The sequence below is a fragment of the Mus caroli genome, unplaced genomic scaffold, assembly GCF_978045245.1.
Source record: "Mus caroli unplaced genomic scaffold, Mus_caroli_1 scaffold_8, whole genome shotgun sequence".
Classification (NCBI taxonomy): Eukaryota; Metazoa; Chordata; class Mammalia; order Rodentia; family Muridae; genus Mus; species Mus caroli.
This window is the reverse complement of record NW_028227263.1, coordinates 35,176,706-35,196,989: the sequence shown is the minus strand read 5'-3', so window position 1 is coordinate 35,196,989 and position 20,284 is coordinate 35,176,706. Positions and strand designations below refer to the sequence as shown.

Here is a 20,284-nt window from a genome sequence, read left to right as displayed (position 1 = left end):
TTTAAATTTATCACAGTAGTATTTGGATGAAAATGAAGGTTATAACTAATCATTTATCAATATTTTTATACTTTGAGAAGGTAGAAAAAAATCGAGACTCAAGAATGGGCCACATTTCATATCATGAAAATGTGGAATTATATCTAATAATTAAATGCCTGATTAAATTTTGAGAAGCTAATATCTATGTGGAGATTCAAACATACAAGGTTCTTTTTAATAAAAAAAACACACAGAGTAGAGTGTTGTAGTGACTTGATTTCTTTAAAAACTCAGAAATATTCTAAGTTTTTCACTATAATCCCAGGTGTGGGGAGATGTGGGGCTGCTACAGATTGTCTGCAGGAGCTGACTATGATTTGCCTCGTGCTCTAGCAGAGGCATGGTTCTGCCAGCTGCAGATAACTTCTGTGATGATGTGATGTTTGGAATTCTGAAAACTTTCCAGAGGGTACATAGATGCTAGAGCCCAGAAAGTCTGGGTGAGTTTTTGGCCATTTAGGGAGGTTGGCTGCAGTTTATTAGCTGTACTGGCTAGTTTTGTGTCAACTTGACACAGCTGGAGTTATCACAGAGAAAGGAGCTTCAGTTGGGGAAATGCCTCCATGAGATCCAGCTGTGGGGCATTTTCTCAATTAGTGATCAAGGGGGAGGTCCCCTTGAGGGTGGTACCATCCCTGGGCTGGTAGTCTTAGTTCTATAAGAGAGCAGGCTGAGCAAGCCAGGGGAAGCAAGCCAGTAAAGAACATCCCTCCATGGCCTCTGCATCAGCTCCTGCTTCCTGACCTGCTTGAGTTCCAGTCCTGACTTCCTTTGGTGATGAACAGCAATGTGGAAGTGTAAGCCGAATAAACCCTTTCCTCCCCAACTTGCTTCTTGGTCATGATGTTTGTGCAGGAATAGAAACCCTGACTAAGACAGTAGCCATGGTCAAAGAAGAAACAAAATGAAAGAAATTAGATTCAGACATTTTCCTAATTTCTCTCTCGCTTCTTCTATCCGTATTTTCCCATCTAGTGTTAGGGGGTAAAACTGGGAGGTGGGGGTGGCAATAAAGGGTGGGAAAAAGAAGAACCCTCAAAACAGCTAAGACCAGGTACAAAGAACAAACGGAACATGGCGGATTTACAGAAGCTTTTGGAATACGCCTTCAGAGCTGAGGAAAGTGAAACTGCACAATCCAGAAGAAATAAAGTATGGGGTCATTCATATAAGGACCTTACTGTATTGGTGAAATGGGTCATACAGTAACTGTTCTTATAACAGAATTCCTGTGTTTCCTGAGTGTCCACAATGCAAGTATTATAGTTATGATGTACAATGTGCCAGGAACTAAAGACATAGTGTGCATAACGCAGAACCCCTGTTACATGCAAGCTTCATGAAGTACAGACTAGGGTACAAGGAAATCGGATAAGGCAGGGAGAGAAGATGCTGGGGGGTAAGAAAGGTTCCAAGGTAAAACAAACATTTAAGAACTAGAAGAGGTACTGGAATGAGTCACATGTGCTATCTTGGGATGTTAGCTGAAAATCAGTGTGGAAGAGTAAACCAGGGAGAGGGAAGCTGGAAGGTCTCAAGGTAAAGGGGACAGGTAAGAACTAGAAGCGCTAGAATAACTCATGTCTGCTATCTGAGGATCAAGTACCACAGCTCCAGTATTCGACAGTGTAAAGGTTGTCTGGCAGATATGCACCTAGTGAGAAGTACAAGGAATCCATCAAGGAGCTGGAAGTGGACGAGACAGAGGGAAAGATGATGAGACGCAAGGTTAGAAGGTGAGGTGGTGATGAAATACAGAACTTGGCTGATCTCAACAAAGACTTTGACTTTTATTCCAAACACACAGGAAGCCATTGGAATGCTTTGAGCCAAAAGGTAACCCAATCTACTTCACCCTTCACATGCGATGAGGAATAGCTGCTGTGCTGAGAACACAGAGGGATGGCTGTCAGAACAGAAGCAGGGAGAGCACTTGGATGGTGACTGGAATGAACACCCCTGGTGAGAAGTGATGGCCACCACAAACAGAGTGAGAGTGGAGCAGACACCGAGAGAACATCTGGATTCTGAACATGGGTCATCTGGAGCACTGAAGAAGAAAGACAGCTGCAAGGTCTTTCTTGCACAGAGGTGTAAGACACACCTCATCAAGACTTGTCTGCGTGCACACAAGCAGGTATAGTCTACGTGTGGGCACAAGTGTGAAGAGCAAGGTCAACCTTGGGCATCACTGTTTGCTCCTCAGGACACCTTCCACCTCTTTTCTGACACAGGGTTCTGTGTTAGCTTGGAACTTATTAATTGGACTAAGCTGGCTGGCCAGGAGCCCTAGGTATCCTCCTATCTCTGCCTCCCTAGTGCTGAGTCTACAACACTATGCCTGGCTTTTTTTGTTTTTTAAATGTGGGTTCTGAGAGTTAAACTCAAATTTTCATGCTTGTATAGCAAGGGTTTTGCTGACTAAACTCATTCTTCCCAGGCCTCTCATGAAGTTTTCTTTTCTTTCTTTTTTTTAAAAAATATAGCGAGGAGGGGTTTTTTATAAATTATTTTTTAAGATGTATGTATGTATGTACGTACATATTTAATGTAGGAGTACACTGTAGCTGTCTTCAGACACACCAGAAGAGGGCACTGGATCTCATTACAGATGGGTTGTGAGCCACCATGTGGTTCCTGGGAATTGAACTCAGGACCTCTGAAAGAGCAGTCAGTACCCTTAACCACTGAGCTGTCTCTCCAGGCCTCATTAAGTTTTCTCAATAGTTACTTCAGTACATAAACTTGGGAGTTTTAAATATTTATTTATTTAATTTGTATCAGTGTTCTGCCTGCATGTACGTATGTGCACCACATGTATGCCTGATGCCTGAGGGGCTTGGAAGAGGCCATTGGATTCCCAGGAAGCAGAATTATAGATGGCTGTAAGCTACCATGTAGGCGGTGGGAACTGAACCCAGGTCCTCTGCAAGAGCAATGCGTATTCTTAACTCCTGAGTTATCTCTCCAGTCCCCTTAGCACTTAATTTTTAATTGATCTAATAACTTTTCTAATGCCATACCCATAAATCATCCCAGGTAAACATAATTTAAGATTTTTTTAAATGAACTCAATATTATTATTGAGTATAGTTAGAATAGTATATAGACAGACAAGAGAGGTCTTACTAAAAATTCAGAGGTTGAAACACAAATGTTTATAGTTTTTAAAGAACCATAAATAGGCAGCTCTCAGGCCAAGTGTGGCAAATGCACACTTTGTACATTCAGCGCGAGGGGCAGTGAGGCAGAGCCCTGACTTTCAGGAAACCTAGGCTACACAGTGAGACCATTCATTCCAAAAAAAATTTTTTGATAAAGAGAAGAAACTTAACACTTTTAGTCTCAAGTCATTTTTCCATATTAGACTTCACTTTTTCTCAGCCAAGTATTGGCTTTGGAAGATCCTTTGCAAAGAAATGTAAATAAAAAAATTCTTTGAATAGATCAGCTTCCCCCCTAAAACAAAACAAAACAAAGTGCAAATAAAGACTCTAATGGTCTTGTCTTTAACATTTATATTTTTTCTACTTAGAATCTTATTTTTAGAAAGTGTTTTAATAAGGTACAGTAATTTAAACTAAACAATACAGTAACATAGTGAAAGCTTGGGGCAAAAAGAATTTAATTAATAATAATACCAAACATTAACTTTGTCATGAAAGGGGCGGCAGGAAACCAAAGGATCAGAAGCCTGATCCCCTTGGAATCCCCAAGGTCTCTTCCTTGTAAACTGAGTATTTTATGAAATAATGGAGAGTAAATACAATTTAGGAAGGCCTTAGCCCTGGCCATGCAAAGGATGGCGCCTCTTCAACAGGTTTTATCATCCAGAGCAAGCTGCTGGATGCAAAGCACAGTCTTTCAGCCATGACACAGAACTGCTAGGAACAGTTCCTGCCCAGGGAGCCTCAGAGGAGCTAGAGGCCGAACAGACATCCTACTGTTAATACTGTTAATACTGTTAGCCGTGAAACCAAGAGCTACTGGAATGTAGAAGAGGCAAGAGAATTCCTGTGAGGGGAGATGACAGAGGATATGGTGTTGAGATGGGCCTGTGGAGATCAAGTTTGAACACGCAAGAGTCACTGTTTCCACTTCAGTTGCTGGTGTGCCTGCTTTTAGTCAGGCCTTCTCCACTCCCTAAAATGTCTGAGGAGTCAATACTGGTTAGTCTGATCTAAACCAATCATTCTTTCCACAAATAAGAGAGGGGTGGGTATAAGTGAATAATGACCAATGGGTTATGGAGATCTGCTGGCCCTGTGACCAGTTCTGGAGCCAGTATATCAGAATTTATGGATGCGTGAGAAAATAAACGGCTTTTGTTTAAACTAGGTTAAAAGGAGTGCCATGTGACTTGTAGCTGATGACCCTCACAAGTGACAGAAGGAACAGACACAGAAGATGTGCATTCTAAAAGTTAACACTTCCAATTCAATACTGGTGGGCATAGCAGAAAAGAAGTCTGGAGTCATATGCTAGGAGACACAGCTGCCACATACAGGAGCAAGGGAGGTTTGTAGGCAGTGAGGATTGAAGTATGTTAAGCAGGTCGGTGAGCTGAGGAGAGCTGTGCTTCAGAAAAGGCATTTCACAGCTGCATAAACTGGAATATGGAGGGGTCTGGGGTGTGTGTGTGGAGATTAGCAGAGTCTATGGCAGAAGGGACAGGGGCCTGAACTGTGGACAGTTTCCTTAAGGATATGGCATTTGCCTGCAGTCTGGGTTCCTGGTGTAATTGCTCACATATTTGCTTGAATCAACTAGAAGTAAAACACAGCAGAGGTAAAACTGACACCCACTAGGGGAATGTGACAGACTGTCAAGGTAATCTCTAGAGTCTGTGACTCACTAACATTTACTCCCAGTTTATTATCCCATTCATTCTAGTGATGCACACACACACACACACACACACACACAATCATATATATCATAAGTTTTTCCTTTTCTAATTAATGAAATCCAGTGCTCTGAAATCATCTTCTGAGATAACTCTAACTCTTCAGACTACCTTTTATCCTTCAAGATTTGCACAACAATAGCAGACTCCATCCATGTCCATAAACAGAGTATTATCATCTATAAAATGTATTTCAGACTGCTAAGTGACTCATCTGGGCAGTCTGACTGGTCAGGAATGGACTTCCAGGCATTCACAACTGTGTAAATTATGGCTTGTATGACTTATCTCACCTTTTAGAAGAAGGGTTGAGACCGAAGGAGAGCTAACAAAACTCATTTGCTCTCGAAGCCTGTGGCTAGGAACTGCTATTCTAATTAACTTACTGGGAACAGGAAGCTTTCTTTCTGCAACAGCTTCCGTGGTATCTTTAGCAGTTCTCTACAATACAAAAACTAAACTACAAGATAGTACGTCCCTCATAAAAGGTCCACTCCATAACTCAAAATCACCACAACCTCTCTGGTAGATGGTTCTTACATGAATGTAATCCAATGTTCTCAAAAGAAATGATTTCCTGAAATAACCAATTTTTAAGGTAACATCTCAGAGCTAACTATGGTGTCCTCTGAGGGCTCCACAGCAAGCTAAAGCTTCAGAAGACAGTTGGAGGGTGGGCATAATTTGATTGCTACTTCCTCTGATTGCATAATCTCTGTGACCTGGCAACTAAACAACAGTGAGAGTCAAACAGCTCGAAGGCAACATTATCAAACGATGCTGTGCAGTGACTCAGTCAGTAAAGTGCCAGCCACACAGGAATGAAGACCCAAGCTCAGGGACTCAAGGACATAAACTCTGGGTACAATGGCATGTGCACGTAATGTAAGCCCAGTGCTGGGGGAGCAGAGATGAGCAGATCCTGGCATGGAGTGGGGTACATGGCCTGCCAGTCTAGACACAACAGCAAGTGAGCTTCAGGTTTTGTGAAAGACCCTGCCTCAAAAAATAAAGACAGAGAAGCAGACACCCATGTGATATCAATTCTGGGCATCAGACGATGTCAACCTCTGGCCTCGACCATGATGCACACGTGCATATATAGACTACCCCACACACTACCTCCCCTCATCCTCACCCCTAACCTTTGTAAGACTAACAAATCAATGACATTTATTTACAAAATCTATTACATTATTAAATGTGCCTCTAACTAGCAAAACAGTATAAGCTCTAAAGCAGAAGACTCCCCCCACCTTACCTTGGTACAGACCACCCGTACGACCACTTTCCAGAAGGCAGAGGAGTCAGACCCAGGTTGTACCTCAAAGAGAAGATGCTTTTCCTGGCCAGCAGCCACCTTAGCAGTTCTGAAAGAGGCAAGCACAATTGTTATTTTTATGAAAAGGTAATAGAGCTTTGAAACCAGTCTCAAGAAACCCTTTCCAACAGAGAAGGAAATAAGAAGACAGAGACAGCAGGAGTGATTAAAATCAATAGCCTCCTATAGCACAGAATAGAGACTATTCTGAACACAGTTTCTGACAGTTTTAAAGTCTAAAGCTGGGGAATACTCATCTCCATACCTATATTTAAATTTCTTTGAGTGTCTAAAAAAGATGTTTAGAAAAAAATTAGTCCAAGGCTGGGCACAGTGACACCAGCCTGTGATCTCAGCACTTGGCAGATAGACGGACAGAGGATCAGGAGTTCAAGGAGAGCTTGAGGCCAGCCTGGGCTACATGAGGTCCTTCTTAAAAGAAAACAAGCAAGAACAACACTGACAAACACAGCCCAAGAAACCTAGGACTTGAAGTAAAAGTTTACTGGCTTAGTGTACACAAATGCTGACCAAAAGCACACAGTCCTGTGGAATATCAAATTCTTGCTTAAGTCCCGTTACGTAACCACACTAGCAAACCTTTTGGAAAGCTTTTAATTTATAGTAATTTTGAATTTGGCCAGGTAAAACAAATAGTTTGTGGAACTAAGTATAATTCTACTGCCCTTTCCTCATGAAGTAGTTAAAAGCCACGCTAGCATTAAGACCACACAATACCTTCAGTATCTTGCTATCAACACCAACTACAATCAACACCAACTACAGCTCCCTTTATTACTGCTGACTGTTCTCTGAACGCTAGCAGGACAGTTGCAAACAGTAAGTGCCTTCCAGCTAAGTAAAGCAACCTGCCCCAGTCAATACAGTCAGTCAAGGGAAACAGCTCAGCTGTGCCAGCTTCCAGTTGTTTCCTGGATACCAAGCCACACCTCTGTAGGACTGACTTCATGACTGGAGGGCGGCAGGAAACACTGCACCTACGAAATGTTCAAGTGTAGCCCATGGAAATGGGTTTCAAGCTACAGTGCTGCCATTGCTTGGTATACAGACAGCAGCAAGAGCTTAGGTTTGTTTCTCAACATTATTAGAACAGAAACAAGAAACCCATCAAAAATAAACAAAACCCCTCAAACCCACTCAAATATCCTGTGCCAAATAAGTAAAAGGAATGTATTTTTACTGTTACCCAAGAATTTAAGCACACAGGTGATATCACAGGACACAGGTTTTTTTCTAGAATCAAATAATTCGAGTTTACATACATAAATCTAAGGACTAAAAGACGGCAAATGTTATTAAATTCCTAGGAGTTGGAACAATGCGAGGGAAAAATGGCCAAATGCTTGGTAAGGCCCTTGCCATCAAGTCTGACCATCTAAGTTCAATACCTGGGGCCCTCATGGTAGGAGAGAACCAATTCCAGCACGCTACCTTCTGACCTCTACATGTGCACTGCCCCCATAAATAAATAAATGTATTTTTTTTAAAAAAGCTGGAACAAGAATAAAGTACCCAATTATTCTGATACTACTAACTTCTCAGTCCTGTTTTACTCTTTACAATATGATCTCAGAAACAAGCTATTTTTCTTTTTTTAATAAGTAAAATCCAGTGTTCTTAAAAGAAAGCAATTCCTGATAAAACCTTAAGACTATCCTTTAGCCTTCATAACTGACTGAAAATAATACAGCTATGTTCATAAAGAAAGTATGATCTTCTTACCTAACATGTTTCATATCGTTAGTAGGTCCTTTATGTCATAAATGCCTCTCGAACCGGTGCATACATATCACTGCATACATATACATATACATATACATATACATATACATATACATATACATATACATATACATATACATATACTTATACATATACATATACATATACATATACATATACATATACATATACATATACATATACATATACCGGTGCATACATATCACTGCATGCTATTAACAGTGACTATACTACTACTACAAGTTTGTATGTAGTGGTCCTGGGCTTTGAGATGGTTGAATAAGAATATAGGATAATGGAATAAACTTCCAATTCAGAGATGGTTGGAAGTGTCATCGATATTTGAGTAATCAATTAAAATGGTTAATCAGTTAAAATGCTCCAACCCCTGGCACAGTGCTGTGTGTATAGTATGTGCTCAGTGATAACTGGTTAGACTGAAGAGACTAGAAAGAACCTTTAAGGTATTACTTAAGGGGCTGGAACGATGGCTCCGAGGTTAAAAGCACTGACTGCTCCTCCAGGAGACCTCGGTTCAATTTCCAGTACCCAAATGACAGCTCCTAACAGCCTGCCACTCCACCCCACTGGATCTTAGTACTCTTGTCTGGCTTCTACAGGCACCAGGCATGCAGGTGGTGCACATACATATGCAGGCAAAAACTCATACACATAAAATACAAGGATTTTAAAAGATATTATTTAAAATATCTTAGGCAAATTGTAATTAAACTCCCAAAGAAACAGAAGACTGATACAGAATAAAGAAAAGTAAACTTAGGTGCTACCAGAGGAAAAAGTGTCACCCACCTATCAGCCACAGCAGAAGCAAACCAGCAATATTGAGAAAGCATAGGGGACTGAGGCCATTCAAGGGCAAAGAGCCCTTTGTATTTTATAAAAGCTTTTATATCGATCAGTACAAAAACTGAGGTGAATTCTATAAAGAAAGACTAAGTTCAAGGAGGAGAAATTGGCACTCCATCCTAGACAGAGATTCACTCAGGAGAGGTGAAAAGACTTAAAGTGACCCCTCACTGCAGGCGGCCACACACACACACACACAAGTACACTGGGACGCTTCCTTTAGTGATAGTGGCAAATTCTCTTCTGTTTATGTGCTCCTTTAAGTGCAAGTACTTTTACACAAGAGTCAATTGGTCTCTCGTTACGCAACGGTTGAGCTGCAGTACACTTTAGAATTGCCTGTATTCTAAATAGCATTTTGAGTTCCTCCATCCCTCTGTTCCCACATTTTAAAACAGCTACACTGAAGTCTGCGTAGAGCAGACAGTCAATGCAGTACTTTCTAACTTAAGCTAAAAAGCTCCTTCTCACCATCAGTGCGTGTGTTTACCTCCTACAGTCTGACAAACAGGGCCATATGAAGGGAAAACAGAACGAAGACGAGGAAGCCTTACACATCATTGAGTTCAGCTACTCTCCCAAGAAACTCTTCGTAAGTTAAGGAGCCACTTTCTCGAACCAAGGTGACGTGCTTTGCTACTTTTTCTGGTAACTTGTTAATAACCAACTGCGTCTGATCCGAAATTTGCTGTCCCATGGTGAAATGATGTCTTTCAGAATTCAGAGTTTTGCTTCACATAGTTTCTGTTAAATACAATGCAAAAGTTATTTTACATAAATATAAAAAACACCAATATACTTTGTCCTAGTCAGGGTTACTGTTGCTGTGATGAAACACCATGACCAAAAGCAACTTGGGAGCAAAGAGTTTATTTGGCTTACATTTCTTTATCATCATTAATCACTGAAGAAAGTCAGGACAAACGCTCAAACAGGGAAGGAACCTGGAGGCAGGAGGCTGCAGGCAGAGGCCATGGAGGGATGCTGCTTACTGGCCTGCTCCTGTGGCTTGCTCACTCTGCTTTCTCATAGAACCCAGGATCACCAGCCCAGGTAACCCCACCCACAATGGACTGGGCCCTCCCCTACTGACCACCAATTAAGAAGATGACCTATAGGCTTGCCTACAGCCCCATCTTATGGAAGTAATTTCTCAGATGACTTCAGTTTAGGTAAAGGTGACATAAAAATATCCAGTACACCCATCCTTCAAGAAGCAAAGAAAAACTACAAGCACCTGGAGGGGGAATTCAGTCATCTCAAATGAATCTGACATACAATGCATTTAACCATAGTCTTTAAAGTAAAGATTTATGTTAATTTTTCAGAATCATACAGCTAAATGATTGGAAGAGGGATGGGTCTTTAACTACCAAGCACACAGGGAAGGGGGCAGTCAAGTGACTGCATTTTCCTAAGGACACTTCCAGGCTGTCTACTATATGTCACACTTCAAACTAAATGCTCTCCTTACATGACATCATTTATTATTCACAGCATCCTATAGGGTAGATGTATTTTTATATCCTTATTCTATGAGTAAAGAAATGGTTAAGTCCATGGTATGAGACAGATGTGAACTTTGAATTCCCACCTCAAGAAATTCCATTTCATTTACCATTTAAAAAAAATCTATCTTTTACTTTTACTCAAATTAACACCTTTGCCACATAAAGCAAGTAGTAACAATTACATAGAAAAGAATTTTAGCAAAAATTTACTTTATCACTTAATAAAAATGGCATTATAGCTTGAAATATAAATATAGGGCTGGCTAGGTGGCAAAGGTGCTTGCTGCCAAGGCTGACAACTCTTGTTCTATCTCCAGGATGGAAAGAGAGAACCAACTCTTGAAAGCTGCCTCTGACCTTCACATATGCACTGTAGCATGTGCAGCCCTGGACACATACACACATGTGGCCTCCCTTCCCCCAGCCTGGAACCTGCCTGCTCAAGGGTGGAGCTACCGGCTCATTCGTCCTGCCACGCCCACTGCTGGAACCTGCCTCTGCTGCCTGGAGTCACACACGTGTTCGTCCTGCTACTGGACCCTGAGTTACTTGGCGGGAAATTGGGTTCCCTCCCCCTTCCTTTATAAACTGAGTGTCTGGAAATATTAAATTGAGTCTTGATCAGAATGTTGTCTTGACTCCATTGTTTCTTCCGCCCCGACTAGTTTCCTCTCTTTTCAGCCTGAACTGCCATTCTCAGTGAACCGTTCGTGTTGTGGACCGCGGGCGGGCCGCAACACACACACACACACACACACATAAGACAAACAAACATTTAAAAATATGACTTCAAAATATATGACCATAAATATGTATCACTTTCAGTATTAAAATTTAATGTACTGAGGGTTATTTAAAAGTTACTTTAAATATAGTAAAAGTGTACTTATACTAAAAACAAAATTCTCCCATTACTACTTTGGATCTGAACATATATGGGAGCAATAAATACTGTAGTAGAGGGATAATGAAAAAGAAGGAAACCCAGACTACTAAAACCTGATCTCTGAAGGCAAAAGATTACATTTTAAGTATGTCCAAGTATAACAAATTTGTACCAAGTATATCCAAAAAGGAACCATTAAGATTCCTTAGACTGCTTAGCAGGGCAGTGGTGGCACACGCACACCTTTAATCCCAGCACTTGGGAGGCAGAAGCAGGTAAATTTCTGAATTCGAGGCCAGCCTGGTCTACAGAGTGAGTTCCAGGACAGCCAGAGCTACACAGAGAAACTCTGTCTCAAAAAGCAAAAACTAAAACAAACAAACGCTTCCCAGCTTAGAGAAGGGGTACAGGGAATTCACCTTATTGGTTCCTGGGTGGCACAAACTAGTAACATCTCTAAATACAATAATGTTGAACTCCATTTTATTCTATGCAAAGACAGTTTCCAAACAAAAATTCCCAAATTCTCAAAACCTAAGAAAAAATAAAAAATACAACTTATAACATGAAAAGTGCGGTGTGGCAAGAAAACCCTACCAACAAAAGCAGTAACTTCACGCTTAAGGAATATATATATTTAAATGACATGCTAGCTTCACTCTTCATGTTCTGATTCATATGTGTGGAAATATCATGAATAAATGTCTACAGACCAGCTGGAAATGACTGTCATGCATGGTCTTTCTGAAAATTATGTTTATCTGGGTGGTAGTGGTGTACACCTTTGATCCCAGCACCTGGGAGGCAGAGGCAGGCAATTGCTGTGAGTTCGAGGCCAGCCTGGTCTACAGATCGAGTTCAGGACAGCCATGACTACACAGAGAATCCCTGTCTTGAAAACTGAAAATAAATAAAAAATAAAAATATATTTAACAAGTACTGTGTGTGGTGCTTATGTCTTAGGGACAAGATGGTGAGCAAACTTGGCACCACACACAGTACTTGTGTATGTTGGGCACCCAGCACTGTTGGGGGAAGGGTAACAGCCATACAAATAAGTATATAATTACAAAGTGACAAGTCCTAAACCAAACAAGTACAGGGTGCCCTGAAAGCGTGGAAGAGAGTGAAAGACACTGGTCTTGAGTTAGAAAAGAAATTCTGGGAAAACATTTGAGTCCAAAAAAGACAGTCTGGGTTTGTAACAGTCAGGGCATGGTGGGAGGACATTTTAGGCAGACGTCTCCAAAGGCATCTGAGGTAGGTGGATCGTGGTACCTCTGAGGGAAGTAAAACACACTGGGCTACTTGGAGAAGTGAGATTGACATCAAAACAAAAAACAAACTCAAGATGGATATTTAAGATTTTTTTTTTTTTTTTTTTTTTTTAGATAACTGGAAGACAAGATTAGGTATGCTTGCCCAATCTGGCTGACAGAAACTAGAATGAATGAACCATATCTACTGAATAAAGAACTGCTAAGTCTATAAATACAGCAAGATATTAACTCTTGAATGTGTTCTGAAAAGCTGACTGCACAAAAGCACCAAGGTAAGATATGCTTTAAAGCAGCACTAAAACAAGTTGTGAGGTTTTAGATTAAAATAACATTATAATAGGTCTAGGAAAGATATCAAAATAATTCTAAACTCCTGCTAGAAGCAGATGTCTACAGCAAGGAGCCTCCCACTCTACTGTGTTAAACAGGAGAGCGTTTGTTTGTTTGTTTGTTTGTTTGTTTGTTTGATTGATTGATTGATTTTCAGCTCAAAGCAATCACACCTTTAAAAGAGGAGAACATAGTCAAGTCTCAGGTCTAGAAACAGAAACAAGTCAACTTACTGTGGCTGAGGACAACTAGGTAATGACCCGGGCAGCACAACAGCCTGTTCAAATATTTGTTGAGCTGTCACACGGAAGAGGAAGTGAGATTTTTACATGCATACAAAGAGCAAATTAGCCAATAAGGACAGAGGGAAGTCCAGACTTACTGTAAGAATGCCCTGCCTGCCACCCAGCAATGGAAAGGACTGCTGCAACATATGTGAACTTCTCAATGACATAATATGAAAATGTTTAAAGATAGGAAGTTCATCTAATGAGCAGCACAGAGAATTTTCCAGGTGCAAAATAGAGGCATTAACGTCTAACCCAGTGATTCTCAATCCCAAAAGAACATCATAAAACACAGATACTTCCATGATTGTAACGGTGTCAAAAACACAGTTATGAAGCAGCAAACTTAATTTTACGGTTGGGGGTCATCATAACATAAGGAACTGTATCAAGGGTCACAGCATTAGCAAAGTTGAGAACGACTGCTCTCACAATGAAGCGGAACTCCCTCAAGCCTTGCTGTGTCCACGTAATAAACAGACTCTAGTCAGCCAGCCTGAAACGTCCAATTCTATCTATATTACCTAACAAAGGAAACTGAACTTCTGAAATGGTCTCAAGACTTAATGGAACTCCTGACAACTGAATTAAACTTTGTAGGGAGGTGACAGTCCCCTCCTTTACTTTTGGATCTCCAGCTGTTCCCAAGAATAACTGAAATAAACAAGAGAAAACTAACTATACATGTTGTATGGCGATGTCGTCACAAGAAAAATAAGGCCCAGATACTCACTGGACAAAGACGAGTAAATTGTGAAAAGATGACGAGACAATGGAGTTGGAGGTAGGGCAAGTGTCAAGAGGCAAGTTACTCAGGGTAGTTTGTACTGATTTCTCCTGGCTTTGAGACCTAGCTCTGATTGTAAGACATCTTCCTTTCTTGTAAAAGGCAGGTACTTTTGCATGACTGCTGCTGCTTCAAAAAGTATTTGTACCTTAAAAGACTTCTCATTCCCAAGTGTCTTATTTTAATACCCTACACTGCTCATCAAAACCCATCTGAAAAGAAGCCTCTGTTGTTTCTCAAATTAGAAAATGTTGCCTTGTGTCCCTGGTACCCTACCTTGATGGCAAGGTTTATAGTGTGAGGCACCATATTGTTTTCCTGTAATTGCGCTTAATATCCAGAAAGCTGATTCAGTGGCTCATGCCTACATGAGGGCATGGAATAAAGGTGTCCACACTGGCTAGGAGGGAAGATGCTGCATTTAAGCAATATTAACCATTTCATCACTAATGTAAAAATATGATTACTCATGGAGCCACTGAGATGAGTAGCCACAAAAGCAATCTGCCAAAACCACTCTTCAGGCGCCAGCCTTTTCAGTGTTGTTCACCCATATATGAACAGCATGTATTGTTCAATGAAGTCACTTTACTCAGTTCCCCCTTGAGTCTTCAGGACACATACCTGTGCTCTTGGGTAGTAGATAAGTATATAGTATTTCTCTAGTCAATATAGAAATACTTTGTTATCATTCATCTAGTATTCTTTTATTAGCTCATTCATACTGACATGACATAGCAGTTAAAATTATATTTATGGATAAAATTGTGGAAAGTTATCATTCATATATATATATATATATATATATATATATATATCACAGAACAGTAGTATTGCTTACAGACATAATATGTAAACCTGCAAACCACTGGCAATAAATTTCAGTAAAATACAAGTCTGTGGTCAAGATTCCTCAAAGAGCTGTGACCTCTTCTAGTTAAGACAGAGATGTGCTTCCCAAGAGCAGCCTGGGGGTTTCTGAGAAAGAGCTGTTATTCTGAAACTCACAGGGAAATCAAGGATTCCAAGAATATGCCACATTCTTCAGTGGGTGGCACATACAGTTAATTGCTTCTTTTTCTAACAAATGAGTTGCTGTAGTTCAAGTATTCCTTATAAGAATCACAACTGCATCACTAATACTCACCCAAGGAACTCCCTGAAAATGTGAAATATAAGTCATTCAGAAATGACACAGAGGGAAACTGAGCCCATCAAAGTGCAAGACAACTGGGTGAGGGCTGGAGAGTTCAGCTGGGAAAGGACCTCCAGGAAGCACCAGGGCCTCAGTTCTACCCCTGAACCCATGTGAAAAGACAGCACAGTGGCACACTTGTGATCTTAGTGCCAGGCCGGGGGCAGGGGGGGGGGCACAGGGACAGCAAGATCCCTGGGACTTGCTGGCCACTAGGTGTGTAGTCTATCCAGACCTAAGGCTGACTTCTGGTGCCACATCAGATGACTAGCCAACAATGACTTTGGTATCAAAGGCACCTTTGAGATTTGTTAAACTTTGTACCATCTTCCATCTTAGTAATACATACTAAGTTCTACAATTGGGGCTTGAATGACACTACTTACCTTATTATTCACTATTTATACAAACTCGAAATTTACACAGATATCCAATGATTAGGCTGATCAGAGTCGGTATAGAATCTAGAATGCCTGTTCTGGGGTCAAAGGTATTAAGGAGGAGAAATAAAACTAAAGAAATCTCAATAAAATAAAATAAAACCTGAAAACCTATAAACAGAGTACTGAGTTATTGCTGGAGTTCTAATAGCACCAGTGTAAGTAGTAAGTACACTCTGACTTAGAAAGAAAAATATTCTCTTTGCACCTTCTCTACCTTTTTAGAAAGAGAAATCAACATCCCCTAGATAAAAGAATTTAGATATATTCAGAGAATATCTATCATATATGTCCCTTATATATATATGGTTCCCTTACGCCAAATGACAAAGATAACATAGTCTCGAAAAACACAATCATGCTAAGACAGAAACCGAAACCAGCCAGCACAAAAGGGGTAAAACAAAATCCATGCAAGTCCTGAGGGCTCTGAATTCAGAAGGCATTACTTTCCAAAGACAACTATCAGGACCATTGGTCGGGTGGCAGTTCACAGCCCAAGTAAGTCTAGAGGATGAACTTCATTCTATAGCAAGCACGGTAAGGGGGTGTGGAAAAGATCGTTTAAAAATTTAGTTTGAGAAGCACGGATTAAAAGCAACTGGGAGTGTTACTGGAGCTACATGTACTCCAGAAGAAGGACAAGAAATGCTGGGCATCAGGAAATGGGGCTGGGTCGGAATATGAAGAATATGAAGGTAGGCTGGAGACAAATTGCAACAACAGTACCCCCACAGTTTTGTAATGAAACTGCACACAGAAGGCAACTTACCCTACAATTATGATTAGCAAGGAAACTTTTTTTTTAATGTCGGTTCTCAAAAGGTAGCAATTAGCTTGACAAGCAAGGGCCCGGGTGCACTGCCGGGGCGGGTTTAGTAGGAGGGCTGGCCGACACCACGGGCCCAGGCTCTCCCCTCAGAAGCCTTGCCCTGTGGCCACCCTGGCGCCCCAGCCCCGGCCCCCGCCCCTCGGCCCCTCCTTGGCGCACCTGCTCTGCTAACCAACAGCTAAACTGCTCAGTGCGCCAGCGCCAAGATTCAAAACCGCTCGAGCTGATCTCTGAAAGCTCTCCTCAGCACCACCGCGAAGGCGGACCCAGAGTCTCCACCGCCACCGCGAAGGCGGACCCAGAGTCTCCACCCGCCCAGGAATCGGTGCCCAAAGCCCGCAGCCAAGGCCCTGACAGGGGGCCCTAGCTCCTCTGAAGCCCGGTTCCACCCCTGGTGCTAACCGGGCCTCCACTCCCTGCTCCAGGACCGTGAAGTGGCTGGGAAGGGACACAGCGAGGGGGCGGCGCTGCAAGGCTCACCCAGTTCAAGGCATCGCTCTCCCCGCACCAGGGACGCCGCCTCGGCTGCTGCTTAGCTAAACCCGCTAGGCGGCAGCGGCGCGGCCCGCAAACCAGTCGCACCTCAGTGACGTAAGGCCACGCCCTCGCGTGTTGCCTGGAGACGGAGCCCCCCCCCCCCCTGTTGGCTTTGGAGGTTTTTGTAGCTCAAGGCTGCTGACACACACCTGCAGGCAAAATAGTCACATACATAAAAATCAATAAAATTAAATACTTTTGTAAAAAAGGACAAAAAAAATGAAGAGGCAAGTCACAGGCTTTGGAACAGCAAAATATATTGAACAAAGGACTTCTAATTAGAATACACAATTCTTACCCCTCCCAAAAAGAAAAAGAAACCCACAAATTTTTTAAATGGCCAAAGACTAGACTAGCCTTTTAGATTTATGGATAGCAAATAAGCACATGAAATGATGTCTGAGACCATTATGCAAATTAGAAGGGAAGTGAATTATCAATATAATACCACAGTGGCTAAAATGAAAAGAACTGTATTAAATATTGACAAAGATGCTGAACAAATATGTTCAGATTGTCTGTTGGGGATGTAAAAATGATACAATCGTTGTGGAAAGAGATTGTGGCCATTTCTTTAAAACCTAAGCACAAACATTCCAACCACATAGTCCAGTCATCCTGTTCTAGAATAGATCCACATGAAGACTAGTACACCAACATCAGATACCTGATGTGGTGGTTTGAATGGAAATGGTCCCCATAGGCCCACAGGGAATGGCACTATTAGGAAGTGTGGCCTTGCTGCAGTAGATAAGGCTTTGTTGGAGAAAATATGTCACTAGGGGCGGGCTTTGAGTTTTCAGATACGTAGGTCAGGCCCAGTGTCACTCTCTCTTTCTGCTGCCTGCTGATCCAGATGCAGAACTCTCAGCTACCTCTCCAGCATCATGTCTGCCTGTGTGCTGCCATGCTTCCCACCATGACTATTATGGACTAAACCACGGAATTCTAAGCCAGCCCCAATGAATTGTTTTCCTTTATACGAGTTTCTCTGATCGTGGTGTCTCTTCACAGCAGTAGAAACTGTATGACAACATATCAACAGGTGAAAACAACTGAAATAAAGTCACACGATGGAATATTACTCAGCAATAATAAAGAACACATGATTGACACACTTAACAATGTGGATGAGCCTGAAATACTTAGGCTGAAAGAAGATAGACCTTCCAAAAAAAATTCTAGAACAGCCCCCGTCCCCAGGAATCTTTAGTGGCAAAATCAGATCAGTGGTTGCTTAGCGGATGGTGCCAGGTAGGAAACACTACAGTATTAGAATGGGGACTAGAGGTGGCTGACTCAACGGTAAGACACTTGCCTAGCATGTTTAAGCCTTGGCTCAGACTCAAACACAAGTTCTCCAAACTTTCAAAGGGTAAGAAGAAACATTTTAGGGTATTGGCTATGTTCACTGTCTTAGAGCATGACACCACAGACATGAATGTAATATGAAAACTTCTCAAATTGTACACCTTACTCATATATAGTTTACTATATGCCAACTACATTCCCAAAAAGTTATGGGGGAAAGATGTAGCTGCTTCATGTTTTAAAGGTTCATAGCTCTGTCTAACCTGAGCCCAGTCAGAAAAAAACAGTCTCCATAAAGCACAGCTTTATAAAGTGGGACCTGTATTCCTTTTTATAGTGAGCACCGCAAAGACTGAAATAAAGGAGAGATTGCAAGACCAAGGTGATATAACGTGGTAGTTATATTAAAATAATTAATGACCAGTCTAGGCAGCTGCTGCTTAGCATAACACGTTCCTTTTTATGTTTACATAAACATAATGAGGAACCCAGAAGGTAAACAAAATAAGATCACTATTTTATTAATAAGTGTTACTCTAAACATATGTCTTAGTCACTTTCTGTTGCTGTGAAGAGACACCATGACCATGGCAGCTCTTATGAAAGAAAGGATTTAACTAGGGGGTGGCTTACAGGGTCAGAGGCTTAGTCCATCATCGTCACGGCAGGGAGCATGAGGGCATGTATGATGCAGAGGAAGTAGCTACATCCTGACCCTCAGGCTGAGAGAGAAACCCTGGGTCTGGAGTGGGCTTTTGAAACCTCAAAGCTTCAAACTTCAAACCAGTGGCACATTCCCTCTAACAAGACCACACTTCCTTATCCTTCTAATCCATTCAAATAGTGCCACTCCCTGATGACTAAGCATTCAAATATAAGAGCCTATGGGGGCCATCCTTTTTTTTTTTCTTCCATATGACTCTTTTCTTTTTTTCTTTGATATTTCCTTTATTTTAATTTCAAATGTTATCCCCTTTCCTGGTTTCCCCTCCAAAGCCTCCCTCACAGTCCCCCCTAGCTCACCAACAGACCCACTCCCACTTCCTGGCCCTGGCATCCCCCTATACTGGGGCATCGAACCCTCATAGGACCAAGGGCCTCTCCTCCCATTGATGACCGACTAGGCCATCCTCTGTTACATATGCAGCTAGAGCCATGAGTCCCACCATGTGATTTCTTTGGTTGGTGGTTTAGTCCCAGGGAGCTCTGGAGGTACTGGTTAGATCATATAGTTGTTCCTCCTTTGGGGCTGCAAACCTATGGGGGCCATTCTTATCCAAATCAACCACAAAGTATACATGATTAACCATCCTCTGTCATAAGGTTATTCTGTAGTAATGTTTATCTTACATATAATAAAAGTGTTGAAATGTTTATAGAAAATTAGATAGATAGATCATAAAAATTATAGAAGAAGTCTCCAAGTTCATCTGCCTATATGAAAGACTGTTTGTTTTCAATAAACAATGTAATTTGTTATGAGTATTCAGAGCTTCACAGTTTAGGAATTTTCCATTCAGTGATAATATGAGAATTGAATGCACTCACAGTGAATACAGTTCCGTAGGGATGCTCAGACGCATTTTGACTTTTGAAATGTATATTTTTTTTCTAGGAAGGTATGTCCTAGGACTCCTATCAGTCTGTAAGGTCACTGAACATCTGTGTCAGGACTGTGGGAATACTGTGGAAGACTGTGAGTGGCAAACACTATTAACTTCCTGTATGTAATTGATGAAACTTTGAGTTTGACAGTGCTGACTAACAATCATCTGCTCCAACATTCCTTATAGATGAGGAAAACGGAGATCAGGGGTAGGACGTGTTGCACCCAAGAACTATGGAACAAGTGGATGAGAGTGGGCTAGCTTCCAGAGATCCTAAGCTGCCACTCTGTGTTTTCCTTCACAGTATATAGGATCACCTTCAATTCTCAGGGTAGAACACAGGAAAACTAGTTATCCATGGTTAAGATGAAACCTCTGGCT

General features: G+C 41.5%; 1 protein-coding gene across 3 annotated transcripts in view; it reads right to left on the bottom strand.

Moving 5' to 3' along the window:
* Nucleotides 1–17,018, bottom strand: part of Rnf141 (ring finger protein 141) — a 28,878-nt gene extending 11,860 nt beyond the window's left edge. Inside the window, exons 1-3 of one of the 3 annotated variants that reach the window (XM_021168105.3) lie at nucleotides 16,929–17,018; nucleotides 9,455–9,644; nucleotides 6,210–6,318 (exon numbers count right to left, since the gene is read on the bottom strand). In XM_021168105.3, coding sequence (XP_021023764.1) covers nucleotides 6,210–6,318; nucleotides 9,455–9,597 — 252 coding nt within the window. In that variant the 5' untranslated portion in view covers nucleotides 9,598–9,644; nucleotides 16,929–17,018. Of the gene's footprint in view, nucleotides 1–6,209; nucleotides 6,319–9,454; nucleotides 9,645–13,140; nucleotides 13,196–16,607; nucleotides 16,819–16,928 lie in introns of those variants that run through there. The other 2 variants (XM_029479632.2, XM_029479633.2) reach the window with 2 other exon arrangements.
* Between the last annotated feature and the right edge of the window lie 3,266 nt (nucleotides 17,019–20,284).